This window comes from Mesoplodon bidens (genome assembly GCF_964165515.1).
Source record: "Mesoplodon bidens genome assembly, chromosome: 7".
Lineage (NCBI taxonomy): Eukaryota > Metazoa > Chordata > Mammalia > Artiodactyla > Ziphiidae > Mesoplodon > Mesoplodon bidens.
Window position 1 is genome coordinate 17,071,200 of NC_138164.1, and position 27,606 is coordinate 17,098,805.

Genomic DNA, 27,606 nt, shown 5'->3' on the forward strand with positions numbered 1-27,606 from the left:
ATAAGAGGGTCCTAGCACTATAGACAGAGGCTGCATGGAGATAGCCATGATGCTCATGAAGAAGCTGGAGAAGGAAAAGATTATATCCTTTATTTAGCATTTTTGGAGCTTGAAAAATACTGTTACACACATTTCCTCACTCGATTCTCATGATAACCTCGGAGGAGAGATGCCATTTACCCTTTTTAAAATGTGAAAACAGATTCGGAGTTTTTCCCAGTTTCACCACCAGTAAGCTCAGAACTGCAGCACAAATTCCTTTTTTTCCGAGTTTTATGGTCCCATGTTCCTTAGATGCCCTCTTAAGTGAAAATAAGGTACAAGTTTTGTCCTTATCACGTATCTCTAACTTCAGTGATGATTAATCAGCAGCCCACATTCAGATGATAACTAATCAAGTTATTTTCATAATGGCACCACTTTGGATAGTTGCAGTGCCCCTCTGACTGACATAGGCTTTTCGCCAGGGACTCGGCAGTCAGGAAAGTAGAATCTGGAATCTCCTTTGGCCACTCTCCATATGCAATCCCTTCATCAAACCCTGGCTTAAGAAGAGCTTTCTAACTCATATGTTTCTTCTCAGACTCAGCTGGGACCAACAACTCAAGAGCCCAGAGGTTAAAAAACCACCACTTGCTTTGTGACTGACGGATAATAGAGGGAATAACTCACCGTAAGGGCCTTAGTCACAGAACCCAATTTTCCAGCTAAGAAACTGTCATTTCATAAAATAGTCCAAAGCTGCTTGGATTCCTGGTAGGAGATGTGAATAAGTTGAATGTTGCCACATTATTCAGCATGATGCTTATCATGGATTTACAGCTGTTTCTTGAACAAACCATATTACACACGCTCGGAATACCCTCTAGAATAAGAATATGAAACATCTATCCCCTCCCTTTTCCCCGGTTTCTGTTTCTGTAGTCATGTCAGTTGAGGTTGACATTCACTCTGAGTCCATATCTGATGTGTTCCAACTGATATCCTTACTTGCTTGTCCTGTCGGCTCTAAGCTTTAAATTTGGAAGGTGTTCAATGGCTCTTGTTGGCAGGAAAAATGAACGAGGAGATGTAGAGAGACTGCTATTACAGCCAAATTTCAGTCACATAGATTGTCAATACTAATAAATGCCCTTGAAGCAGACACTCTAAATGCCTGAATTTGGAGTTGAACTGCATTTTGAGTCAGGATCATTCGGCAGAACAGACATCCTCTCTCTAAATACTAAAGGACCAGTATTTGGACTCTGGTTATAGAGCTAATTATATCGCTGTCACATATTGGAACATGCTGATTGCTGATGGATAGGCTTCAAATTCCTTCTAAGCTGTATTATTTTAGTTTTAGTCCTAACTCATAGAAATCAGATACAGTAGATTCTTCTATTAGTTCCCCACCGTTCTTTTAGCATCATAAAACAAAGCCTTATTAACATTCTGTAATTGTGACTAGTGCCAGAGTTAAATAGACGGAGGTTTGGATATTGGTTCCAGCCACTTATTGAACCTCTCTAAATCTCAGTTTCCTCATCTGTATAATGGGGATGATGATAAGATATTGAACCACATAGGATTATTGTGAGGATTAAATGAAATTACACAAAAAACAACGCATAGCGCCCAGCACACAGAAAACATTTTAAAAGTATTTAGCTATTGTTATCATACAGATAATTAAAATAATGCTCCCTCCAGAAATAATGGGAGTCTTCTTGATATTAAAAAAATTAAAATAACAATGGACGCTTTAGAAATGTGTTTCCCTTGCCTCCAGACATGGAGAAAAGCAGTCACTTCCCTTTTCTTTTCTGTGTGTAGTAATCATTGTTACATGTGATAGCCTTGTGATTTTAAGTATCTTACACTAATTGTTAGTCTTTTAACACCCTGGAGGCAAACGTAAAGAAAAAAAAAATCAGCTTTTAGTAAGTTGAAGCAAGTGACCCGGGTTTAATAATGGTATCTCTCATCAAAGGGAAAGATGATATTAAATTGGGTGCTTAAAAGCAGGGTATAAAAAATAAGGGAACTGCACGTGCCATCTCCATTGAGACTTGAGCTTAATGGTTGTAAGGAAATTCAATTTAAAGCACTTTGTAGAGGGGCAGTTATTGTACACAGTCTGCATCTCTAAATATGCTTAGAATGTAGGGAAATTGAGAAGCATCAGTTAAGAAGAGACCACAGTAGAGTCTGCTGTCTCCATAGCTTTGAGACAGAGATTCGTGAATTTCTTTTCAATTGGTTAGAAAAACAGGCAACATTGTATTTTCTTACAGAGTAAGGGCTCACCAGAGGCTGCTGCAGTGTGTATAGTAAATGGCTTGGCTACCAAGATCTCTTCCCGGGTAAGGAAGAAGTCCAAGTTCCCTTAAGTCTTTATAGGAATAATAGAACCTAATATGTGTGTCGGCCTTTGTGGTTTTCAAATATTTTAATGCGTATTTTGAGTTTTAATCATTTAAACCTTTTGTTTTCGTTATGAATAGCTCATGGTTTGAGAAATGTGGATAGTTCTCTCTATGAATTAAAATCGTCCATTCCCGGGCTTCCCTGGTGGCGCAGTGGTTGAGAGTCCACCTGCCGATGCAGGGGACACGGGTTCGTGCCCCAGTCCGGGAAGATCCCACATGCCGCGGAGCAGCTGGGCCTGTGAGCCATGGCTGCTGAGCCTGCGCGGCTGGAGCCTGTGCTCCGCAACGGGAGAGGCCACAACAGTGAGAGGCCCGCATACCACAAAAAACAAACAAACAAACAAACAAACAAAAATCATCCATTCCCATTATCCCAGGCTTCAGCTAACTTTGGGACCGGTGACTACCCCACTGGATGGTGTGAGGGTCTGTGCTTCATCAGTTACTGGCTTCCACCTGCACAATGCATCCATTTTAGAATGGGATTTTCTTTCCCAAGAGTCCATGCTCATGAACAGCAGAATTGTCCAACTAGTTTTCACTCTGCAAAGTAGCCATTTAATGTATCCCAGGGAATGGAATAGCATATTATCAGTTCATTAGCCAAGTGGTTGGTGCAGAAGAGCAACAGTTGGCCTTCAGCACGCTCTGTCTGAAGGAGACAATGTATTTGGAAATGCTGGAACACTCCCCCTCTTTGAATTGCTACTGCAGCAGAGCAATATAAAACTGTTCTTTTATTCTTCTTTTGCCATAAACGAGCATCACAGAATCAAATCCATTGAGAAGAAACTCCTTGCTTTGCCAACACAATTAGTTTTGTAAGAAGCCTCTGTATTCAGATTGTTCTCCTCCAAGGTCCAAGTTGGATGGCTGTGGTTATTTTTTAATTAATATTTTTTAAGAGCCTCTTTTCTCCCAAGAGCCTCTAAGCAGATTTAGCAGGCTTAAAATGACTGTTCCACAAGGTGATTTCAGTGCCATCTCACAAGCAAATAAAACAGTGACTTTCCTACTTTGGGGGCTCTGTTTTTTCCTCTCTCTTTTAATTCTCAGAAAACATGTCCACTGGAGGAAGTTTTTCTTCAGGGTGAGGCTATCTTCTCTCCAGAAAAGATGCTATCTTTTTGATGAACGAAAATGCCATGAAACCTGTCCAGCTGTGAAAAGGAGTGAGAGGAGAAGAAAGTCTGGGATTTTCACATTTCAGTGTGAAGAGCAAAAGGATTCAGTGATTATTATTATCTTTTATTATGGTTTATTCTTATATTCCTCTTTCTTTGATTGCCTTCGCTTCTTGGATAAGTGGATTTTAATGGAAAAGCTAATTCAGATCTTCATGTTTAGTGGATGGGTATCACTCCCCACAAACATTCTATAGAGGGCATTGAACCTCTGCACTTTATGGGATCAGGCAGCTCAGATCATAAGCATCATAATTGCTTGGCCCTCTTAGTGCTGTGGGCTCTGATTAAAAAGTCCTATTGAGCTCAGTCTTTTAAGAGGAAGGCTTCTAATGTGATGGTTAAAACTGAAATAACATAGGCGAAGCTGCTGTAACTACTTTCTTTTGTCACAGTATTCCTGGAAAAGAGTTTTCACACATCTAATCAATGTTTCCTTTCACAAAAGAAATTCTCATCCTTTATGTAAATACCAGTTGGACTGTATTGACCAACCGTCAATACAGTTGAACTGCTTGACCGCGGTTCTTCAGCCTTAATGCTGAAAACCAATAGACCCAAAGGTAAAAACAGCTTGATGCTTATTAGTCTTTAAAGTTAAGGCTCGGGTCACCTTTGGTTTGGCATGGTGTAAGAGCTTATTCTCTTGGAAGAGAAGAGCAGAAACAGCTCTTCTTACAAATGAAATAGCACAAGATTAAAGGATTTCATGGGAACAAGAGAATCTTGACATCCTTCTTTGCAATAACTTTTGTCCTGTTTTAAATCCTGAACTTTCCAATTTGTAAGGTGATGGTGGAATTATCAAAATCTATTCACTAGGTCAATTTTGTTAGCCTTTAGATCCATCAAAACCTGGGTTTGGGAACTCTGAAGGCAAAATCTGGCCGAGCTCTTTCAGAGCTACCCCTTCTAAAAGGGATATTGCAAGACATGAGATTTGCAGAACTGGACCTTTGTGTAAGTTGGTGTGGCTGAACGCATTGTGGCAAGTCACCACTATGAGCATCAGTATTCTTGGCTGTCCCTCCCTCGTGTGCATTTTCGAGTTAAAGGTGAAATTCCATCTTTAACCCCCTTGTGGTTGTCTGAACAGTGATTAATGAACTAGATGTGATTCCTTGCAGACCTTTCAAAGGGTGGATGAAGGATGGAATTTCAGCCTTTTTTTTTTGAAACCAGGCCTTTTGCATCATACAGCTTTTAAAATCAATGTCCTTTTTTGAATGCTGAGAAAACAAAGGGAACTTCTCAAAAGTGTATGCAGCTTGACACAATAGGCCTTAATTGGTGTCAGGGAGATGTTGGGATGAATGGGGAAATGCCCATTTAGCTGATAAGACTAAAAAGTGGAGCCTTGTTATGAGCTCTCATCTCAACGTATTTAAACTATGGCAAAACTGAAACATATTTGCAATATAGATCATAATGACTCCAAAGGAGCCATTATACTCTATTATGTAATTACATAATCAAAGCATGCATAGTAATCAGCTTTTGGAATTCAATGCTAATCAAACATACCTATAGTATGTGTTTAAGCTAAAATAGAGAACGTTAATTTGCCATTAGTCAACTAAACAAGAATGTGTATACAGAATATTCATGAATTGCTTAATGTTGTGTCAGATGATATTTTTTTGTTTTGTATTCAGGGGAAATCAACAGTTTTAATTGAAGAAAAAACCAGCACTGAGGAAAGATTACTCTTTAACTTGCCGTTCAACAATTTGCCTCACCTTTTACTGATTATAAAAGGAGATTAGATTAAATTCAATATTTTTTTTCCTTCCATAAGCTCAAGTGATACAGCCGTAATTATATTACAGGAGATTCTTAGGAGATCCTGACCATCTCCATGCCATAGGATAAAGTGTTATGAATACGACACTTGAAACAAAGCTTTTAATAAATAAATAAATAAACAAACCTTGAGCATACATTGCTTTTGTAATTAGAAGCAAGTCAATAAATGTTATTTAGAAATAACCGAGAATAGAAATACCTTGATGAGCCATCAGGAGATGGGGCCTCATACTTGCCATGTGATCTTACTTACATATCTCCTCCCTGGGCCTCACTGTCTTTATCTATAAAATGAGAGAGTTGATCTGGAGGTTCCTTTTAGTTCTGTTGACCTTTGTTTCCACAAGGGTTCTATGAAAAAGAAGGGGACACAAAGGAAATGCTTTGGTCCATGCCACATACTCTTGCCCACTCAGTTATCTACTGAGTTGGTTTAACTTATTTTAACTCTGAGCTTGTGAACTGTATGGTTCGCATTCATAATTATTTTGACCATTGAGTAGACAGTCCTTGGAGCAGACAGTCAACAAATTCGACTTTACTGTTTGGAATAGCAAAACATGGATGAGGATCAAAAAGGTTAAGAGTAGCTTTGTAAACAGCAGACAGATTGAATGCTTTTGATTTTAAATAAATATTCTAGTATTCACAAAGGTTGAAGTATTGTCTCTCTTTGAAATAAAGAATTGTATTTATGTTGAAGAGGGCTCACCCTTAACCTTAATCCACGGTTGATAGACCCATCGTTTTCTGTTTCGTTTTTTTTTTTTTTTTTGGCCGCGCCTCGCGGCACGTGGGACCTCAGTTCCCCGACCAGGGATGGAATCTGCGTCCCCTGCAGTGGAAGCATGGAGTCTTAACCACTGGACTGCCAGGGAAGACCTGGACCCATCGTTTTCGACACACGTTCTCACTGTCTTTTATTTGCACATTGGATGACTGAAAATGTTACTGTAATATTTAAAAGGGACTAAATTCTTTCATCAAAAGCTTTTGTGGCTTGAACTTCAAATAATTTATTTTCAAATTACTTTTACTGTAATTCTTATTAATTCAAATAGGTTTCTGATTTGATATAAAACTCTTTAAATGCAAGGAACAGTTTAATGAATTGAAAGATAGGATTGAGTCTTTTAAAGGAAGTGTACGAAATATGCTGACAATAATTGCTTAGATAGAAATCAAATCTTAATGGCTTTGTTAATGATTTATAGTGAACACTGTGTTTACGTTGACTTGGAGGAACATGTACAGTTAGAAAGATTTCTCCCTCTGGGTTTCAACAGAATCTTAATTTATTTATTTCTTTTCCTGAAATGTACTCAGTTCTAAGGCTAGCTCTCAGAAATGTTAGCAGGAATTGCAGTGCCTCTGTTGGTGATGGTTGTATTTGGGTTGAGGTAAGGGGTTTTTCTTTCAAGTTGGGCACGTAACTGATATGGTTGTAAAAATGGGATCCAACAGAAATGAGAATGGGGGAAAAAACATTTGAAGCTTTAAGACACAGGGCTCACATACCAATAAGAAATAAGTGTTTCAAAAACATGCAAGTTTTTTGCCTCTTTAGAAAGTCTCAACTTAGATACCATTTGGAGGGGAAGAATTAATAACCCCAAAGCTTTAATTAGTGTAAAATTTCGATAACTCTGGTGGCTTTTTTAATGGCTACGTTGATCATTGGCAGGATGATTTTTTTGTTGGTTTGGTTGGGTTTTTTTGGACAGCCTGTATGGTTGGTTGGACTTTTGCCTATTTAGACAAGCTGACTATGCTGATTTCATGTTAGGTTCAGTCTTCCACACAGCAGAGGATTAAAAAAAAGGTTCCCCTAATACGATTTTGCAACTGAAGGAGTAGAACAGGGGACCTTATTTGCTCTTTCTCTGGGCAACCTGTCTTCCCAGTAAAGAGTCATTGGTGCTCCTTGAGTCAGGAAGAGTTTACATAGTTGCCATAGTATAAACCGAATTCTGTTCCAACTGTGACTTGCCCTTTTATTATAGACTTGACTGGGGAGACTTCCCCGGTGTAAATGAAGTGCTTTATTTATTAACAGCCAGGCAGTGGGGGCCAGAGCTCTCGGTGCTGGCAAACTGGCCATGCACTGGTAATAAAGGCATTCTCCAGGGGCAGTGTGCTGAGTGCTAAAAGAAGGAAGCAATAGTAAACAAGGTGTTTTACATTCAGGACAGTTTCTCTCTCATCTTGAAGTGTGTAATTGTGTTCTGGATAAATTATGGAAATAAAAAAAATCAGAAGTTGCTCATAGGGAAATCACCCTCTTTAAAAACAAGTAAATTTTCCAAGGCAGAGCCAGTAGAACCTTGGCAACAAATCTTGAGGTTGGCCGGTTAAAAAGTACAAACTGTATGGGCTGGAGAAGCTGATGTAACTGGGTTCAAACACCAGCCTGGCCACTTAGCTGAATTCCATTAGGCAGCTTATTTCAATTTCTCCGTGTCTCAGGTTCTTAATCTTTAAAGTGGGGACATTGAAAACTCCAGGGGTTTGAGAAGGAAAAGCATGCAAAGCCACTAACACAACGCCTAGCGTCAGAACAACATACGTTCCCTTCTCCAAGTCCCGGTGCTTGAGAATGCTATTTCTCATTTCAGCTTCTTGCTCGAAGATTTGCCCCATCACCCCTTCAGGCAGTTCTCTTGTTGGTCAAATAGATTCCAACCCAGGCTTAGTGTTCTGTGTAATGCATTTACATAGTGTTTATAACAAAATGAGGTTTCAGGAAAGAATCCATGAGTTAAGTCAACTGATGATTGAATTAATGGGGGATTTCTGAGTCCACTGCATTCCCAACCCCACTCCAGCCCTAACCAGCTCAGCTGAAATGGTCTTTACTGATCATCAAAATAAATTTTATCTTTTTTTTTTTTTTTTTGCTTTAGGTAATATGCTTTTTCTTCCTTGTAATGAATGTCCTGGCAACTTCTAGAGTACTTTGGGAGGCCTGCTTGCGAGTGAATGGGCCTCTCTAATGCCAGAGTCTTATTTTTAGAATTTGTGGGGCAGATAGGGAAGTTATAGGGAATACAGTTGCTGGTATAAATTAAAAGCCAGTTTGATTCCGTCCCTTAAACCTCACCCACATATACCAACTAGCAGTCAAAAATGTCTATACGTGTCAGACGTTGTTCCACCCTTAAAATAAATTACCTTGCTGATAACAGCCTTATTTAATGGCTACAGTATATTGTACCTACTTGATTTCTTTTGCCCAGAATGTGTGCTATTTCTGCCCTGACGGTATATCTGCTAACTGAATTTTAGAAAATCGGAAGGGTTTTTTAAATGGATTATTTAAGAAAGGCACCATAGTTACCTGTTTGTAGCCTTCTGCTACACATAAAATTGTGTTTTGTAACAACCTAATTGTCGTGATATCTGTTTCAAGGGGAAATTTATCAAGTCGCAGTGCACCCTTCTGTTTGGAAGAAATAGTTGAGGACGTGAGCAGAAATTATTTTTACATAAAGGCTTCAGGCAGTTAGGAGTACTGACATACATATCATATTTTCATCACTGTCATTCGCTTCCTTTGCCTCCACTAAATAGGTCATTATTATTCCATTGCAGCCATCTTATGACGCTCCAAGCATGGAGCTCTGTGTAATATAACTACTGTCCAGCTGACCCATATAATTTATTGGTGACTTTTACAGAGTGACATCCTTGGGCCACCACCATCAGTCAAGGCACTTTGATATCTTTCAGCACTTAGAATTTTTTAGCATTTGTATTGTAACCATGTTAACATAGCTAGGAATTGTCATTTTCTGAGACAGTGGATTTTAGGTTGGCCTTAGCAATTTCCAAAAATAATACAGTAGTGAAGATGATACCACCGTGGATTTGCAGAGCCTGTTATGTGCCAGAGCACAGCAAGGGCAAACATTTGCAGATAGCAAACGTTTTACCTGAATGATTTATTCAGTAATAACACATTAAAGGGATCTGGTCTTATGTTATTTCATTATAAGTAATAAATAAGAATGTTTAGACTTTTTAAGAAACGTACAAACAAAAAATCCCTCTGGTTCTGTTTCATTACTTTCCTTGCTTTAAATACAAAATCACAGTCAACTCCTCCGCTCCTGTCTCCTCTGCAAATGTTTTATAGCCTTAATATGAATATAGACAGAATATACTAGGGTTCTGAGTAAAGACTAAAATTAGAGCGGATGGTTATTTCCACAGAAACTATTCTATTAGAGCTTAATTGAATCGCACTTGGCTTTAAGTCCCAGCATCTGCAAGATGGTAGTCAGGATCTATAAGGCCATAGGGATTAAGGCCTTTCACTGGGTAGCCTTTCCATGTGTTCCTCTTATACGCTGAAGATTCTTATTTGTGTTGCTAATAAACTTCCTTTAGGTAGAAGAACTCTCCTCCACAATCCGGTAGACTGGTTTGATAGTCTAATCTCCTCAAGGCAAGTCCCATGTTTCGAGACAGAATAGCATTTGAATCATGCAGTTTACTGTTACTAGATTGTAACCCTTACTAGATTGGGTTACCCTGAGGAAATAGGGTATTGTCCTTTCTGTACAGACCTCCGCCAGGGCCAGCAAAACCACCTTGAGAAGTTTGCTCCATTGGCAGGAATTCCCTTTCCCTTGTTTTAGTCTCAGATCTAGGAACAAACTGCTCCCCCCAGCTGGGTTCTGAATTCTGTGTTTGTCATGGTGACCCACTGAGGAAACACTAAGCATGACTGTCTCCTCTGATCACGCTTCCTCTTGGTTATTATTCTCTAACACTCTTCAGCCCACTAAGCTTTCACTGCTGGATCAAGCTGGGGAAGATTGACCTTTTCACTTGCTACAAGCCCTGTGGGCCTCGTTTGCACACCCAGGTCACTTCCTTGGGTCAGAGGTCCCGAGGTTGGGTTTCCTTTTGCTCTGCTTCTCCAGCATCAAGAATGTTTGTTTATCTGTGGCTCTAATAATTTTTTCCTTATCCCTCTAGTTGCCTTTTTTCTAATCCTCTTCCGTAGGCTGGTCTGTTTCTAGGTGGATTTGGCTTAAAGCCATCTTAGACGTCCCTTCTCACACTTCCCCACTGTGTCCTGCCAAAAAAGGATCCTTCAGCGGAAATATGAGAGCAGGTGGAAATCCTCCATTTACTCAAATTGCGTCTCTATTTATGCGGTCTCATTTTTTATTTTAGAATAGTACTTATCTTTGACCTTTGTTTCTTAATGTGACAGGTTATTTTTAGAGAGTGAATAAGCCACCCTGAGTTGATATATAATTACATAGAGAGCTCCTTGAGAGCAGGGACCGTGAGCTTTCATTCTTGTATCCACACTACTGGCAACATGTACAGTTGCTTAGTTGGGATTTGACATCTAGAGAAGTGATGGTGGTGATGATGATAGCAGCTACCATTTATTCAGTTTTACTATAGGTAGCCACAGTGCTAAATGCTTTACATTGATTATCTTTCTTTTTTTTTCTTTAAATTTGTTTTATTTTTGGCTGCGTTGGGTCTTCGTTGCTGCGTGCGAGCTTTCTCCAGTTGTGGTGAGCGGGGGCTGCTCTTCGTTGCCGAGCACGGGCTCTAGAGTGCAGGCTCAGTAGTTGTGGCGCACGGGCTTAGTTGCTCCGCGGCATGTGGGATCTTTCCAGATCAGGGTTGGAACTCGTGTCCCCTTCATTGGCAGGTGGATTCTTAACCACTGTGCCACCAGGGAAGTCCCTGATTATCTTTCTTAATCCTCCCAACAGCTCTGTGAGATAACTTTTAATTACTATCCCCACTTTACAGATGAGACATTGTCTCAGGGACTTTAAATAGTTTGCCTAAAATCTTACAGCTAAAAAGCAATCTCTCTTGTCCCCTCCCTGATTGACCATTGTACCTATTACCTATATTATACTTTTTGTTCTGTAAGTGGGAATTAGGGATCAGTTTTCACCAACATTGCAGCTTCTTAGAGGCTAGGACAATGTCTTATACTGCTAAATCCCCTGCTATGCCTGGTGCGGAATTGGACATTCAACAATTATTTCATCTTTTGCTTTTGAAGTCTCCTCTCCTCCTACCTGTGCTGTGGATCATTTAGCACACTTATGATGGGCCCTGGCTACTGTCACTCATCCTAGAAGCAACAGACTAGAGCAGATCTGGAGATAATCCAGTTATTGGGGATCTGAAAGCCTAGACTTTTTGACATGTTCTGTAAGAGATTTTCTAAATGGCTAGAAGGGGATAGTCTGTAGAAGGGGCGTGGTTCAGGACTGCCCGGAGCTTTGGGTGAGTCATGAAGATGTCGTTTCTGAGAACAGAGTAATAAAGTGAACTGTAAGGCTTCCCAGGATTTTACTGAGTTTCCAAAGGGTCATAGTCAGGTCCCCACCCCTACGCAATAAATAACAAAACTGCCTACACTTTGGGAATCTTGACATCCACTAACAAGGTGAGATTGTTTACTGAGCCCTCCCACCTACTTCTATTAAGTGACCCCTTGAGTTTTCTGTGAGGTGGCCAAATAGCTCAAGGGCATGTGAGCTGAGGTTGAGTACAGTCATTCCTTGGTATCCATGGGGGATTGGTTCCAGGACCCCCACGGACACCATAAACCTCAGGATGCTCAAGTCCTTTCTATAAAATGTGTACTTTGGGGCTTCCCTGGTGGCGCAGTGGTTGAGAGTCCTCCTGCCGATGCAGGGGACACGGGTTCATGCCCTGGTCTGGGAAGATCCCACATGCCGCAGAGCGGCTGGGCCCGTGAGCCATGGCCACTGAGCCTGCGCGTCCGGAGCCTGTGCTCTGCAACGGGAGAGGCCACAACAGTGAGAGGTCCGCGTACCGCAAAAAAAAAAAAAAAAAAGTATACTTTAAGTCATCTCTAGATTACTTATAATACCCAATACAATATAAATGTTATGTAAATAGTGGTAAAAACAATGTAAGCACTATGTAAATAGTTGGTGTCATGCAAATTCAAGTTTTGCTTTGGGGAACATTCTGGAATTTTTTTTTTAGTATTTTCTATCTGTAGTTGGTTGAATCTGCTGATGCCGAACCCGCAGATAAGGAAGGCTGATGTATACGTATTTCCCCTACTCCGTTTGTGGGAGCTGCTGTTACTCATGACGGCCAATACTCTTACCTTTCCATACCTCGCCAGCATACTACTTGGCTAGTAAAAACACTGGAGGCTGGAGCGAGGACATCACAACTTCTGAAAGCACGTTGATTCCAGGCTTAGTTGTATTTTGCCCCTAGATCTAGCTCAGCTTAATAGACTCGTTTTGTGGACTATTGGAGAAAGGTATGTGAGCCTTACCAAATGTGGCTGCTCCTGTCCATTTTCTTTTTTGGCCGCACAGCTTGTGGGATGTTAGTTCCCCGACCAGGGCGTGAACCCACTCCCTTGGCAGTGAAAGCTCGGAGTCCTAACCACTGGACCTTCAGGGAATTCCCATTGTGTCTATTTTCTAATTCACTCCTTGTTTCTCATTTTAATTGATCCTATTAACCAAATTTTAATTGATGAGATTTTTTTCTCCTTTTTTTGAAGGTGATGGACAGAATTTGTTTACGAAAGACGTGACAGTGATCGAGGGAGAAGTTGCAACCATCAGCTGCCAGGTCAATAAGAGTGACGACTCTGTTATCCAACTACTGAATCCCAACAGACAGACCATTTATTTCAGGGACTTCCGGCGTAAGTTTACATCTCTATAGCATTAGATGGCAACATGTTTTCCTACACATTGTCTTGATAAAGAGATTGCCAAGGCCTCCTTTTTATTTTTTTTACATTTAATGTTAGATGCTTAAAGTTTAATCAGTTCTTCAGAGGAAAGAAGAGACATGCAATCATAATCTTCCTACTTAAGAGAAACCTTGAATGGTCCTTTTTTAAAAGTAAGACAGTCTTCCTTTGCAATAGGAATTGATTGTAGTAATTCAAGGTGAATTGCCGTTGAGTCCCAAATACTTAGCTGACACAAACAACTCAAATAGGGTAAAGCAAGGAAAATATAGCATTCTCAAAGGTAATCTGTTTGATTTGAAGACTGAAGTTTCCTAGGCAATCTGCGCCTATAAAGACAAAACCAAATCTCCTGTCATCATAGCCTGTGGTAGATGGAGGTGCCTACGTGCTGAAATCCTTCCAAATGTAAGATCACAAAAGCCAGTGATCAAAACTTAATTGTATATCATAGCAATGGTTCAAATGGGTGTTAGGGTTTGGTAAGAGCAAGAATCAGGTCTTTCGAAAAATTGCGATTTGAAAGCGTTGGTGCCTGACCAAAGTGGGTGTCAAGCATGTCGCCTCCTGCCCACTTGTCCCCATTCTCTCCAACACCTCAGAACATTCATGACCTGTGGAAAGAGTTATGAACCTAAGGAACATTTAGAGAACTATGGAGGGTAAAAGGAGAGAAGCCAGCTTCTCATTGTTAGAATGAACTTTTGTCATTAGTATATACTGATCTAGCCTTTGCCAAATTAATATAAGGATTTTAAAAGTGAATATTAGAAATCAGTAAAAAGCCCGCATACATTACTTTTGGGATGACTCTGACTTCCTACTTTATGCCTAATCAGTTTCATCTCCATGGAGCTGAATGCAGTTAGAAAATGGGGTCAGGTCTAAGGCCCCTGTAGGCCCCAGGCCATGGACTTTTGGCAGTGCCACCTCAAACCACATGAAACACGAAGATGCATCAGAGTTAAATTGGATTGTTTTGCTATAAAGTTTTTTTTTAATGATTTTCATTTTGCTTTTGAAATGACTAATAATGCTTTTTTAAAATTTTCTCTCATCATATTAGAACCTCTATTTCTTTTAAGCCCTCAGATTTTTAGAGACAATTTAAAAGCGTGTAGGTTCTACTCCCTGAAATTTCAGTGCCAAAGGGGGCTCATCGCCTGCCCTTTCCTCCTGTTCTCATTCTGCCTGTCTCCGATAGAAGATCCAAAACAACTTATGAACAAGTGCTCAAAACAGACAGCAAGGGATATGTGTGTGTACACAGACACACACACCCATGTGTGTGAGTTTCCTTTTGGGGCAGGGATATATATGTGTCTACAAGCAGTTATTGCAGAAGCCCTAACTAGGAACTCAAGAAGCACAAAGAAGTACCCACCAGGTGCAGAAAGACTTAACCCGTGTGTCTGCTCTGTAGCTGCCTTTCTAGTCACCTGCCTTTTGCCTCCCCTCGGGAAGGCAAATAGTCTGTTGTCTTTCTCACAACACTAACTCTGTGTTTTGTTTTCCAGCTTTGAAGGACAGCAGGTTCCAGCTGCTGAATTTTTCAAGCAGTGAACTCAAAGTGTCGTTGACAAATGTCTCAATTTCTGATGAAGGAAGATACTTTTGCCAGCTCTACACTGACCCCCCTCAGGAAAGTTACACCACGATCACAGTCCTGGGTAAGCAATGCACCAGGGCTTGTCCTGGGAAGCGAGGGGATGGCACTTACTGCCAGATCGCTCCCAGCAGCTAGGAAAAGGTTAACGGTAAATTTTACTGTTGGAAGACTCACCGCCCATCTTGCTGAATTTTAAAAATAGCCTATTTTACGAAACACTCTAAGGAATGGCAATCAGCAGGCTCTCTAGATTTCACCTGCTCTTGGGTTTCAACCCTCAAGCTTCAGAAGCAAAGATCAAGAGAATTTAGAGCCCTCAAATGAATCGCTCACCACATGCAATGTCATTGCTTCTACCTACCAGGACTTTTTTTTTCCCTTCTGTGCAGTAGAGGGGGAAACAGGCTACCACATCTGCACCCTGTGGCAGAGCTCTGATATGAAATCCACTTAATGATTTTTCCTTCTGAGTTACATCTCGTTTAATATTGTTGATCTCCTTTTCTTCGGCTTGACTTATTGCCTCATTTATTGCTCCCACTCAAGATTATGCTGTAAAAATCATACCCCATGAACACATACTTTGCCACAAATTGCAACCATTAGATGTAAAAGAATGAAGAGCTTCTAGGGAGAGAAGGCTCATAATAAGCAAGGACTGTGGATTGGCTGCTGAGTACACCTCTACCTCTAGCGGGTTAAGTATCTTCACGTACAATGGCTAGATTGCGACTTTCAGCAGAATCCCGGTAGCCAGGTTTCCATGTGTATGTTTTGATAGAGTCAGCAGATATTCCTGTGGTGAGGGTGGTCTGAACTAGTCACCTTTTAGACAAACATATACTCCAGTGCCTAACACCAGCCAAGTTGGATTTTTGAAACTGAGTTTTCAAGGACCTACACTATAGCGTGAGGCAAGATCTCTGATTTTCTCCTTTGGAAAGATGATGAATCAAAGCCTATCTGAGGCGGCAGACTGCAGCTTTTCAGTGTAATGATATGAAGATTAAAGAGGAAAGATAAATACGAAGGATGCTTTTGCTTAGTGTGTGTGAACATATATGTATTTATGGGTGTATGTATTGATCTGCTGCTTCATTACTTTATTTAAACACAGCTGTAATAAGGAACATTTTTTTAGTTCATTAAACTAAAACATATCCCTAATGCTTACATATATGTTATTGATAAGAGGAACACTGATTTTAGACAGTCAGGTTTCATGTCTGGCCATGTTGCTTCTGCTGTGGTCTGTTTGGTGATGTGTACGTGTTTGTCTATAATTGTGCCTTTGATCCCTATTAGATTTGCAGAAATAGTAAGTGTGGAAGGTTTGGCTGAGATGACCGTTTTGGAATTTGGCAGATGTACCGAAAGTTTTCTGGGGAAGTCTTTGAAACACTGTTTGCTTGTTGGAGTAAATCATCAGCTCTATAAACTTCAAATAGGCCCTCTTCCCATTGACCCACCATTGTTTATGGTGTGTCCACGAAAGTGACGGCAATTAGATGGAACATACCTAATGGCATTTTGCATTTTCAGAATGTTTCGCTACATATCCCTTTAAGTATGAATGTCTTTATTTCAAAGAAAGAGATGATAATAATAGAGGTTAGTCGTCTTGCCCAGGTTACAAAGCACATGGTGAGAATCAAGAATCTTAGACTTCGAAACAGACCTTACTCTTCTGCCTCAGAACCTCTGGGTCTTCTAGTCTAGGTTGTTTTCAACAAAATCCTGAAGGCTGATGTTTCAAGATTTTCTCCCTGAAGGTGCACGTGTTTTGTTTGCAGGAGTGTATCTGGTCTTTGACAAGCAGTTACTGCCTGTCAGTTTTCAGTGTTTGGTACATTTCTTCTCAGACCCACTAGACTGGGCCAGTAGGACTGAATACACCCAGCACTAGGCTTTTGAGAAACATTATGCCTGTAATCCTTTTGGAGGTCTGATTATTCTAGAAATAATAGGTTCCTTGCTTGTATTGTATAGAAACATTAACTTAAATATACTTGAAAGTAATACTGGTAGATGCTCTTTTTGCAGATAGTATGCATTCATTTAATATTCCTTCCACTGAATTTATTCTAGGATTCCTTGACAGAGTCAAATTGTTGTCATCAGTGCTTGAGTCTTTCATATTCCAAAATCTGACAGTTTCCACTGATACTCCTATATTCAAAGCTTCCTCCTAAGGTTTAGAGTTTTCAGGTATTATAATGAATGAAGAATGATCTATTAGCATTGTCTTCGTTTCTATCTGTGGTTCTCTGAAAAGGACCCCATATGTATTTACACAGCTGTCAAACTTCTTGATCGGATGAAGATGCTCATTTTAGTGCATGCATCTTCATTAGTTGTTTGAAGCATTCAGCAAAAATTTCAGCTAATTATAAGACACAGAGATGGGTATCTGTTAGTTACTATTATGTTTATTATCTTATCCATGTAAAAACTGAAAACTCCCCTATGATATTTTGCATGCATTTGGGTGCCTTTTAGGATATTCATTCACTTCTTCCACTTGTGATGAGTTTGTTTCTTTCTCCAGATCAAACTACTGTTCATGAGAGGAGATGAGTGAGAGAGAGAATATGCTGCTTTAACATTAGCATAGTTACTGATAATAATAGCTAATATTACTACAGTCCTGTCCTTCTAAGATTAGCGTTCACTCTTAAGATTCCAGGAGCAGGAGAACCTAATTATTTTAAAGGGTCTTAGAGTGAGATTCCACATACTGATCAGCTTTAAGTCTCCTCTTTTGTTGTAATTAACGTGACTCATCTTGATATTGCTGATTTTTTTTAATGTTGTAGGCGTAATGTTTATAATTAGCACTCTTATAGATGTGAAGTTAGCTAAGAAGAACGTCAACATTTCTTTGCTATTTTCTAGTATTTCCCTCTACGTGACTTTTATTCAGGTTTCCATCTCTATGCACCTCCTTAGATAGATCTTTGGTTATTTTCATGAATGGCTGCAGGCAGTTTTCACTAAATGTGTCTGTTTAGTGGACCATGTATAAGTGTATTCTCTGGTTAGTAGCAGTTCTAATTCATTTTTTTCTTATACATGGATTTTGATACCTTACTAACCGCTTTCGTATTTGAGTAGACGTTATGAAGTTAAAAGGAAAAACGGGAGAATGAATAGACCAAAATAAACTTTAAGATTTTCTTGTCCTACCCCCTTTTTTTTTCAGAAGGATAGACTTAAATCACTTCATTTATATTTTCTAAAGCTTTCTTGCTTTAAAAAAAATCTGAGAGAAGTTAACTTTATAACTGATATCAGTGAACCATTATGACTCACATTTTATTTTATATTTGTAAACCAAACAACTCCTACTACGTTTGACTCTTTCTTCTTCTAAACTTCATAAAGATCAGTAAGACTGGTCACAGTCTTGAGAAAACTGTTTATGGACTTGGAAAAAGTCATTCAGCCATTTCTCAGGATGTTCTTCTCAACATTAAACAAGTCCTTTATTTTTCTACACTGCTCATATTTTCCACCACTTTTGAAGTTTTCCACATGTCTACCTTGGCTGTCAAGTTACAGGTGATGTCAGCTCTCCAGGAGGAGCTAGCACTGGTACAGGAATCACTGGGAAGGATGAGGGAAGTGTAGATGATATCTGCTGCAGTAGAGGAGGTATTAACATGGATAAAACCAAGCAACAGGTAATCTAGGTAAGGACCTCTTTGCTGCCATTCACACTCTCAACCCCCAAACAAAATCTAAGAGACATTGGTAAATTTTCCTCTGGCCTAATTTATACGTACCGCTTGCCATTTCCTTACTTTGAACTAGCAGACATTATTGATAATGTGAAAAGAACACGCCATCCTCCTTATGACCTTCTCCATCTGATGGAGAGAATTAAGTACTTCCTCTACTAAGAAATACCACTGAAGGTGAATTGCTAGTGGAGCTTAGAGGAAGCCTGTGAGGAGGAGAGAGAGCTCTCCAGTATCTTCAGACTCAACACGAAAAAGGAGAGGATGGAGGAAAGATACCCAGGAACACGCAGAAAACTAATATCTGACAAAGACTATGTTTGAGCCTTAATGCCGTCAAGACCTGACAATTGATATTTGCTGGAACCTTTTAACAACTCCTGGATCTGTTCCCATCAGGAACATTCCCAGGTTACCACAGAATGACCATCAAAGTGTTTCTCCCAAAGTCATCCATGCATACTGAAATCTGCTCTATCCCATCCTGTAGTATTTTCCAAGGAAGAGAGCTTTGTGTATTACACAGTACCTTTAGCTCTTTGCCCTCTTTGTCTCATCCGAAGAGAACCCTTCTGTGAGTATCCCATACTCAATTTGAGTTTCCTTAAATTGAGTAGTATCCCATCAATTACATTACTCAATTACACTTCTCATTGAAAATGATTGCACATGTCAATATCAGAAATTATTTTCATCACTCCACCTTTATTTCTGCCTGGACCTTGAAAAGAATTAATACTGTTTGACTTTCAGCCCTACATTTGTTGGGAGGACATTCCTAGCTCTTTTACTCCTTAGTTATTCCTTTTTTATCTAAGCCTCTTCTGTTCCCCATAGCTCACCAAGATCTTATTTTCTTTAGGCTTGGACAATCTTTTCCTCTGACATTTGCTCTAACAAAAGCATTTTTTTCAATATTCCTATTATACGGCATGCAGAATTTAGTAGTATCTGTTGGACGTAAACATCTAGTCTCTCTGTGTACCCCATATCAGCTATCTAGGTACGTGTAATGAAAATCTTTAACCTACCTGATTGTCATCTAGGGAGAATAAACTGCGTTGAGGAAATAGCTATAGCCAAAGTCATCCCACTTACTTTTATACCTGCCTTTCTGTCTCTTAAAATGTTGGCAGATGTGCAACTCCAAATTGGATGTTAGACTATCTCTCTTTATGCTTATTTTTTCTTAAAATGTAAACTAGGGTAGTTCTTTGCCATGTTTAACTACTCATTGGGGCCACATCACTTTAGCAACACGTCTAGTTGAGCAACTGTGTTAGTTTCCTGTTATACAGGGAACAAAGAAGAGGCCTGCTTTTGCTCTAATCATTACACTCCCCCTACCAATTATCTTGCTGAGAAACATATACAACAAATCATTTTCCTTTTCCTTTTCCATAATTCTCTATAGAAATTTTCAACTGCTTCAATTCAGTGTAAAAGTCTTCCTGTAGGTAGGATTTTCACATTGGACTAGAACAGTTGGAGATCTCAAATACATGGTTTAATCCCATAATTTATTGAAGCAGTATCAGAGATTTATTATTCAACTTGATCATCAGGATGGCATGTTTATACATATTTAATTTCTTGTTTCTCTTCTGAGTTGAGAAACTTATTAATCATAAGTCTTAGAACCGTCTTTGCTTATTCATGGTGGTCAGGACATATATTCTTAGATTCAGTCTGCTGAATTCAGTATTCTTACTGATTTTTATTTCAAGAAGCTCAGTCTTGACATAAGGTTGCACTTTTATGAAGTTTCATTGTCAAGTCAGTTTCCGAGAAGATAACATGCTTTCTTTATCAACCACCATCATTACTCTTTATTTGATATTCAGCATTTTAGCCCCCAAATATTTTATTCTAATCATTTTATTACATATGTTTAACATGCTTAGAGAAGAGTGGTTTTAATTCTGAGGTAGAAATCTAACCTAAACACTCAATAGTCTTTTTCACCTTTGGTTTCCAAAATTTGCAGCTTTAGATTTCAGAATACAGAAAATCATTACAAATTAACTGGCATTTCCTATATTACTACATCTTCATAGCTAAAGGATTTTATTACTACGCCATCCATCAGAGGTCAAGGTCATATTCTAGATCTCTGTAAATAATTTGAATTGAATGGAAGTGGCTCTGAGGCACAGTTTTTCTGTGAATGTTTATGAGGAGTGATTCTTTTATGGGACTCCATGTTTTTGATCTTTGATCTGGTTGACTTTGGAATCTTTCATATGAAGATTGAAATCCAAGGGTTGAGTTTAAGGACAAATATTCCTTTCAGAGACTTCCAGGTAAGGAGGATAATGTCAGTAGTGTGTACTCCTCTTGCTTTTATATCTGATTTCTGGTCAATTTTCTAATGACCGATGGATAACAAATCTAGTATCTATATTTTTATAACTTGGTCACTGATAACTTAGGAGCGGAAGACTGGTCATTTTATCAGATAACTTTAGGACAAATTTTACAGTAAGGGATTTTATGTAGCTCACATTTTTTTTTTTTTTTTTTTTTTTTGTGGTACATGGGCCTCTCACTGTTGTGGCCTCTCCCGCTGCGGAGCACAGGCTCCAGACGTGCAGGCTCAGTGGCCACGGCTCACGGGCCCAGCCGCTCCGTGGCACGTGGGATCTTCCCGGACCTGGGGCACGAACCCGTGTCCCCCACATCGGCAGGCGGACTCTCAACCACTGCGCCACCAGGGAAGCCCGTAACTCACTTTTTTTGATAATGACTTTGTCTTTCTTCTGTTTCCTCCAGTGGCAGTTTGTTTTAAATCCCCATCAGGAATGTCTGTTGTTTATCTCCTTTTTTTGAGAGCAATGGTCCTAGTTTCTAATGAATAGAAGAATAAGCCCAGAAATAGCTTCTGTGTTTAAAATCACACGTGTTTAATTTGTAGTCCCACCACGAAATCTGATGATCGATATCCAGAAAGACACTGCGGTGGAAGGTGAGGAGATTGAAGTCAACTGCACTGCCATGGCCAGCAAACCAGCCACGACCATCAGGTGGTTCAAAGGGAACAAGGAGCTCAAAGGTAAGATGCGAATTGCCTGGTACTGAGGTAGCCAGTCTGCCCTCGATCCCAGGAGGAGTACACCTTTGTGGACGTGAAAGACAAATGCAAAACACACCCCTGAACAAAAATGCTCGTTTATATTGGGCTGGCCAAAAAGTCTGTTCTGTTATAAGCAAAAATGAGACACATTTTTCATTTTCGCCAAGCACTTTATCAAACAACGTATTTCTTAACCAAACGAACTTTTTGGCCAACCTAACATATGGTTTGCGATCAGTTACTAAGTCTGTCTGAGCCCAAAGCATAACAGCATTTTACTGTTCTAATTCATATCCTCATTCTGTTGTTTGAGGGTTCATGGTGATATGTGCTGCTAGATGTTTACTCAGAGGCTCAGAGAGAACCAGACCTGTAAACTAGAACTCGCTAGACCAGTTAGAATCACTGAGGTATCCCCTGAGCTCAGGCTGCCCATGTCTGTACCCTTAGTTCTCCTTGCTTTTACCCTGTGACCCAGGGTGGGTCAGGACCCCAGATTCTTGTGTTACACCTTGAAAAAAATGTATAGCAGTCTTGGCCATGGTGAATACCAAGTCATTCTAATATCTATTGGACTATCAGTTGTTTTGACAACATGCTTTCCTGCAAGGGTGCTTGTGCTAAGCAGCTGAGAATCTGTCTTCATAGCAAACTTGCAGGCACCACCCTTCTTGAGAAATCTGTGATTCAGTTGCCCATGTCAGCAGCCTATTCTTCTGCAATGTTTCTGACTTTGTGCTGGCAGCACAGGCAACTTTTTTAACCCTGCTCCTATTGTCTCTCCCTCAGTACCAGGCCATCCAGATTTGATTCCTGGATCCTCGGACACCTGCCCTCTTAGCCACTGTGTTGGCTGAAGGATACAGCCTAGCCCCTATTTTTGACTCTCTTTTTGCCAGTTATCCTAAGTTCCTCATTCATGTCTGCATTCCCATTCCTTTCTTTGCAAAAGGTTGCCTTGCAAGTAGTACCCAGGACAGAGGACTCAGGGCCTGAACTCCTCTGATCATTTGACAGAAATGCTTGCTGTGTGCCTTAATTTCCTCTAAAATGGGGATATTAATATTTATATACCTTGTGTGATTCTTATGAAGATGAAATGAGTGAATATTTGTAAAGCATGGGGCTAGTGTCTGGGCCAAGGTAAGTGCTCTGTATGTGCTTGTTAAATAAATAAATAGTTCCAGGAAGAAAAGAAAGTCCTTTTAGAAAGAGGATATAAAAATCTATATCTAGAAACAGAAAAATCTATATATAATGGCTTAAGTTTCAAAAAGCTTGCTCTGTTTTAATCTCCTATTTCCTAGGTATGGCTTTGGAAGGAAGGAATTTCTCATTTCCCCTCTGCTTTTCTAAGTGAATTGAGCCATTAAATGTGTACCAATAAGTACAAAACATTAAAAGAAAGTTAATGGTGCGCCATGTCCCAGGGAGTGCTGAGTTCAGGAAAGGGGCCTCCTTGGCCTATTCATCCCATCCGGAAGCCTCCTCCCCCCTTTTCTGAGTGTTCTTGGACGTGGCTCCCTTCTGGCCTGAAGCCTATATCTTACTTTGCTCTACCCACTGCCACTGCATTTTTTTGTGTTCTTCCAAAAGTCTCCGAGTTTAAACATTTCAATTACAATTTCATTTAATTGTAGTTGCTTTCCCTGTTAATTGCTGATGGGGGTGGGCACAGGGGGTTGTTTATATCTTTATTCCTGATTGAATTACTTAAGGGATTTGGATGAAGTCCTGGAATTTTTAAACCGCATGACAGCCTAGTAGATGTGTTAAGTTCAGATGGTTGTAGGGGGAAAAGGCACTTCTCTTTTCTTCCTCCCTAATGCCTTGAGCAGTCAAATGTCAAAATGGGTTAACTTTCAGCTGCTTTTTTGTGGGAAAATTTAAGACAGAAGAAACATATATTTAAATAAAAATAGTAAATAGTATGTGGAGTTGATTTTATCTTAAATACTATCCTGCAAGACTGAAAAGTAGGAAATTATCATTTTATCAGTTATCTACCCCCAGATTACCCTTATCTGGAGTGACTTCCATTATGTTTATTAAAATAGTAATGTTGGGGCAGAGGGAGGGAGGGGGAGGACATTTAAGAAAAGAGTGAGATTCACTCAGCTCTGGTTTCTTGGTATGTCCCCCCAGGCAAATCGGAGGTGGAGGAGTGGTCAGACATGTACACTGTGACTAGTCAGCTGATGCTGAAGGTGAACAAGGAGGATGACGGGGTCCCAGTGATCTGTCAGGTGGAGCACCCTGCCGTCACTGGAAACTTGCAGACCCAGCGGTATCTAGAAGTACAGTGTGAGTACCTGTCTTAGTCCTTTCTGGCTGCTGTACAAACTACCACAGGCTGGTGGCTTATAAACAACAGAAATCTACTGCTCACGGTTCTGGAGGCTACGAAGTCCAAGGTCAGGGTACCGGCATGGTCAAGTTCCAGTGAGATCCCTCTTCCTGGTTCATGGCTGGCACCTTCTCACTGTGTCTTTACATGGTGGAAGGGGCTAGAGATCTCTTTGCAGCCTCTTTTATAAGGGCACTAATCCCAGTCATGAGGGTTTCACCCTCCTGACCTAATCACCTCCCAAAGGCCCCACCTCCTAACGCCATCACATTGGGGATCAGCATTTCAACATATAAGTTTTGAGGTGGGGGGACACAAACACTCAACCCATGGCATTACCCAAGTATTTTATCCTGAGGGTATAGAGTAGCAGTTTTTAAAAAACACTTCAGAAGCCACTTATTGAATACATATGTTTTTATATAGTTTAGGTAGAATTTTCATCTTGTTGTCTTGGTAGAAAAATAATCAAAGGATTATTTTACTGAAACACTGCCATATTATAGAGTGCCAATAAGGATTTTGAAAATACTACATTTAACCCAAATGTAAAACTTGAAAATGATTCCATCTGCTCTAGTGCATGACTTAATTAATTAAATTTTGTGAATATTGACTGTAATCATTTCTATGCCAACTTCAAAATCTAGGGTAATTCCAGCCACCCCCCACCCCCAGCTTTATTAACCCCATCATAAGTGCTGAATTTTTTTATAGAAGGGATTTTATTCCCACTGAACATCAGCATCTTGTTTTAGATTGCAAGTTCTCTTCTATTTTAGCTTAAATTATAGCAATGAATTTAAAAGTGGAACTCTTTGGGATGAGTGCCGCGGTCTTGATGGCTTCATCAGTAAAAGCTGGATCATGATGAGTGAGGTTTCTCCTCACTGTGCCCTGTGGACTAAAGATGCTCTCCTCATCTTCTCCTCTGAGCTCTCCTACTTGTGGAAAAAGTATCTGTTTTCTGCACAAAATTATCCTTGCACCAAAGTTGTGGCCGAGTAGCCAGCTTCTCACTTTTTATCAAAAGACTTCTGTAACTTGACCTCTGCAAAATTCCAGGTGGCATTTGAGTGTGCCTAGTGAAAATGTTACAAGAGTTTGATTGGATGTCAATGATTGGGCATCAGATAAAGGAAAAACATTACTCTCTATGAATTATTCTATTAATTTTCTAGGGCTGCCATAGCAGATTGCCACAAATTTAATGGCTTAATAAACAACAGACATTTATTTTCTCACAGTTCTAGGGGACAGAAGTCTGAAATCAAGGTGTCGGCAGGGCCAAATTCCCTCCAAAGGCTCTAGGGAGAGGATCCTTCCTTGCCTTTTCTGTCTTCTGGTGGCTCCAGGTGTTGCTTGGCTTGTGGCCACATCACTCCACTCTCTGTCTCCATCTTGACCTGGCCTTCTTCTCTTCTCTGTGTGTCTCTTATAAGGACGCTTGTTATTGGACTTAGGGCCCACCCGGGTAACCCAGAATGGTCTCAATTCAATATCCTTAACTTAATTACATCTGCAAAGAATCCTTTTCCAAATAAGGCCACAGTCACAGGTTCCAGAGGTTAGGAATTAGGTATGTATTTGGTGGTGGCAGGGGTGGGCACCATTAATCCCCCTATGATTTGTATCACCTGCTTAGGTTGCCTGAGCAAAACAGGGGATGGAGAAAGTTATAAAAAGTTGCTTCTGCGAAGCCACCCCATTCCACTTTGTGAGCTTGGCTCAATTTAACATTACATAATGCCAGTTTTTCTTGTTAATTCATTTCATCTACTTCATTATGTAGCTTCATTATGGGTATCATGCTTATAATTTTCATATCACTAAAACTATTGTGGTGTAATGTCCCTATAATGGGAAAACAGAAAAGATCAGATATTATCTAAATTGGCAGATAGTAGATTTCTTGTGACTTTGTTAATATGTAATTCATTTAAGCAAACTTAATATCCATTAACTTTCCTTGTAGGGGCCCATTAGCTTTAATAATACATTAGCTCCTTTGTGAGACCTGAGTAGCTGTTCACCCAGTTCCCACTCCTAAACTCTTAGTTTCCCAGAGCATCTTCTAAATAGAATATAGCCCCACCCACCTACAAAATTACACTCATTCCCAAATGCAAAATATTTCAAGCACTACACCTTCTACCCCTTGGAAGACTTGCCAATGATCTTTATAAAGCCTTTTCTTTTGAAGATTCAAGTGAGATTTGTCCTTCTAAGAAAAGGAATAAAGCTGCATATCTGAATCCATTTGACTTCAATCTTACAAAGTACTGTGAGCCCTTAACTGCAGGAAAGTGACTTTAATGCCTTCCCCAAATTGAAGACACATCCCTGGGTCATTTTTAACTTTAACATAACCTTGTTATGGGAGGCTCTGTTCTTTTACCCAGCATAAGCCACACAAACATCTTATCCTTTGATATTCCATTTCTTGGAATGTATATAAGGAAAAATGTCTTTTTGCATAAAAGAAGATTAAGAATTACAAAGCAATGTGTTAATTTGAATGGAGTTTAGAGTCTGATCTGGCATCTTAATACGATGCTTCATGCTCAAGAAAGTCACCTGACGTTCACTACCCTCCCTCTCTAGAGCACTACTGAAAAATTTGCGGAGTCAGCCAGGAATTCCTTACGTAGCATCTTCAGACACATTGGAATTCTCTACTTCATTACCTACCAGCTTTACTCTCCTTGAACACCAGCAGCTATGGACAACGAAAAGCCTCATGTCTCAGGTGCTCAAGGCAATCAGTCATTGGGCACTAGAACTTTCTCAGACCTTGGCCAGTGGTGTTGGGGGTTCAGCTCCATTCATCCCATAGGAGGCCCCTCTATGCGGACAAGCCACACCATGTCTCTCTCTCTTTTTTTTTTGAAGTGTAGTTGATTTACAGTGTTGTGCCAGTCTCTGCTGTCCAGCAAAGTGACTCAGTTAAACACATATGTACATTCTTGATGGCCATGAAAAAAGAAGAGATACTTGAATGCATGAGATTCAGTAGCCAGTGTGCATGAATTATTTTGGATACTCTGTGAGGAGTAACATTAGACCATTATTTTTTAATTGGCCCAAACTCTGGACTCAGCAGTTCTTAAACTTTCGGGGATCGTTGACCCCTTTAAAATCCTTTGACAGCTATAGAGCTGGAAATGATGACATTCACCACATTTTACTTCCAGTATAAGGAATGTATTTACAGTTTTCCTAATTTTGGGTATTCAAGGGCCACTTTCACAAGTTTTACCAAATCCACAGGTCATCTGTGTTCGTATCACATTTAGAATTTTTAAGTCATTTTATTGCTTTAACCTAACCAAGACCTGTGTAAAAACACCTGTAAAATTATGAGTTTCATTTGCTATGTATATTCTATCTAGTAAACTTTAAAATAAATATACAACTATTATATATATATATATATATATATATTTTTTTTTTTTTTTTTTTTTTTTGCGGTACGCGGGCCTCTCACTGTTGTGGCCTCTCCCGTTGCGGAGCACAGGCTTCGGACGTGCAGGCCCAGCGGCCATGGCTCACGGGCCCAGCCGCTCCGCGGAATGTGGGATCTTCCCAGACCGGGGCACGAACCCGTGTCCCCTGCATCGGCAGGCGGATTTTCAACCACTGCACCAACAGGGAAGCCCACAACTATTATTTTTTAATGTCCTTTCCTTTGC

General features: G+C 40.0%; 1 protein-coding gene across 5 annotated transcripts in view; it reads left to right on the forward strand.

The window, feature by feature from the left end:
• The window catches only part of CADM1 (cell adhesion molecule 1), a 331,496-nt gene that overhangs the window by 251,164 nt on the left and 52,726 nt on the right, over nucleotides 1-27,606 (forward strand). For all 5 annotated transcript variants that reach the window (XM_081239672.1, XM_081239668.1, XM_081239669.1 and 2 more), the window contains exons 2-5: nucleotides 12,948-13,094; nucleotides 14,663-14,815; nucleotides 21,409-21,546; nucleotides 23,713-23,871. In XM_081239672.1, coding sequence (XP_081095798.1) covers nucleotides 12,948-13,094; nucleotides 14,663-14,815; nucleotides 21,409-21,546; nucleotides 23,713-23,871 — 597 coding nt within the window. The remainder of the gene's footprint in view (nucleotides 1-12,947; nucleotides 13,095-14,662; nucleotides 14,816-21,408; nucleotides 21,547-23,712; nucleotides 23,872-27,606) is intronic.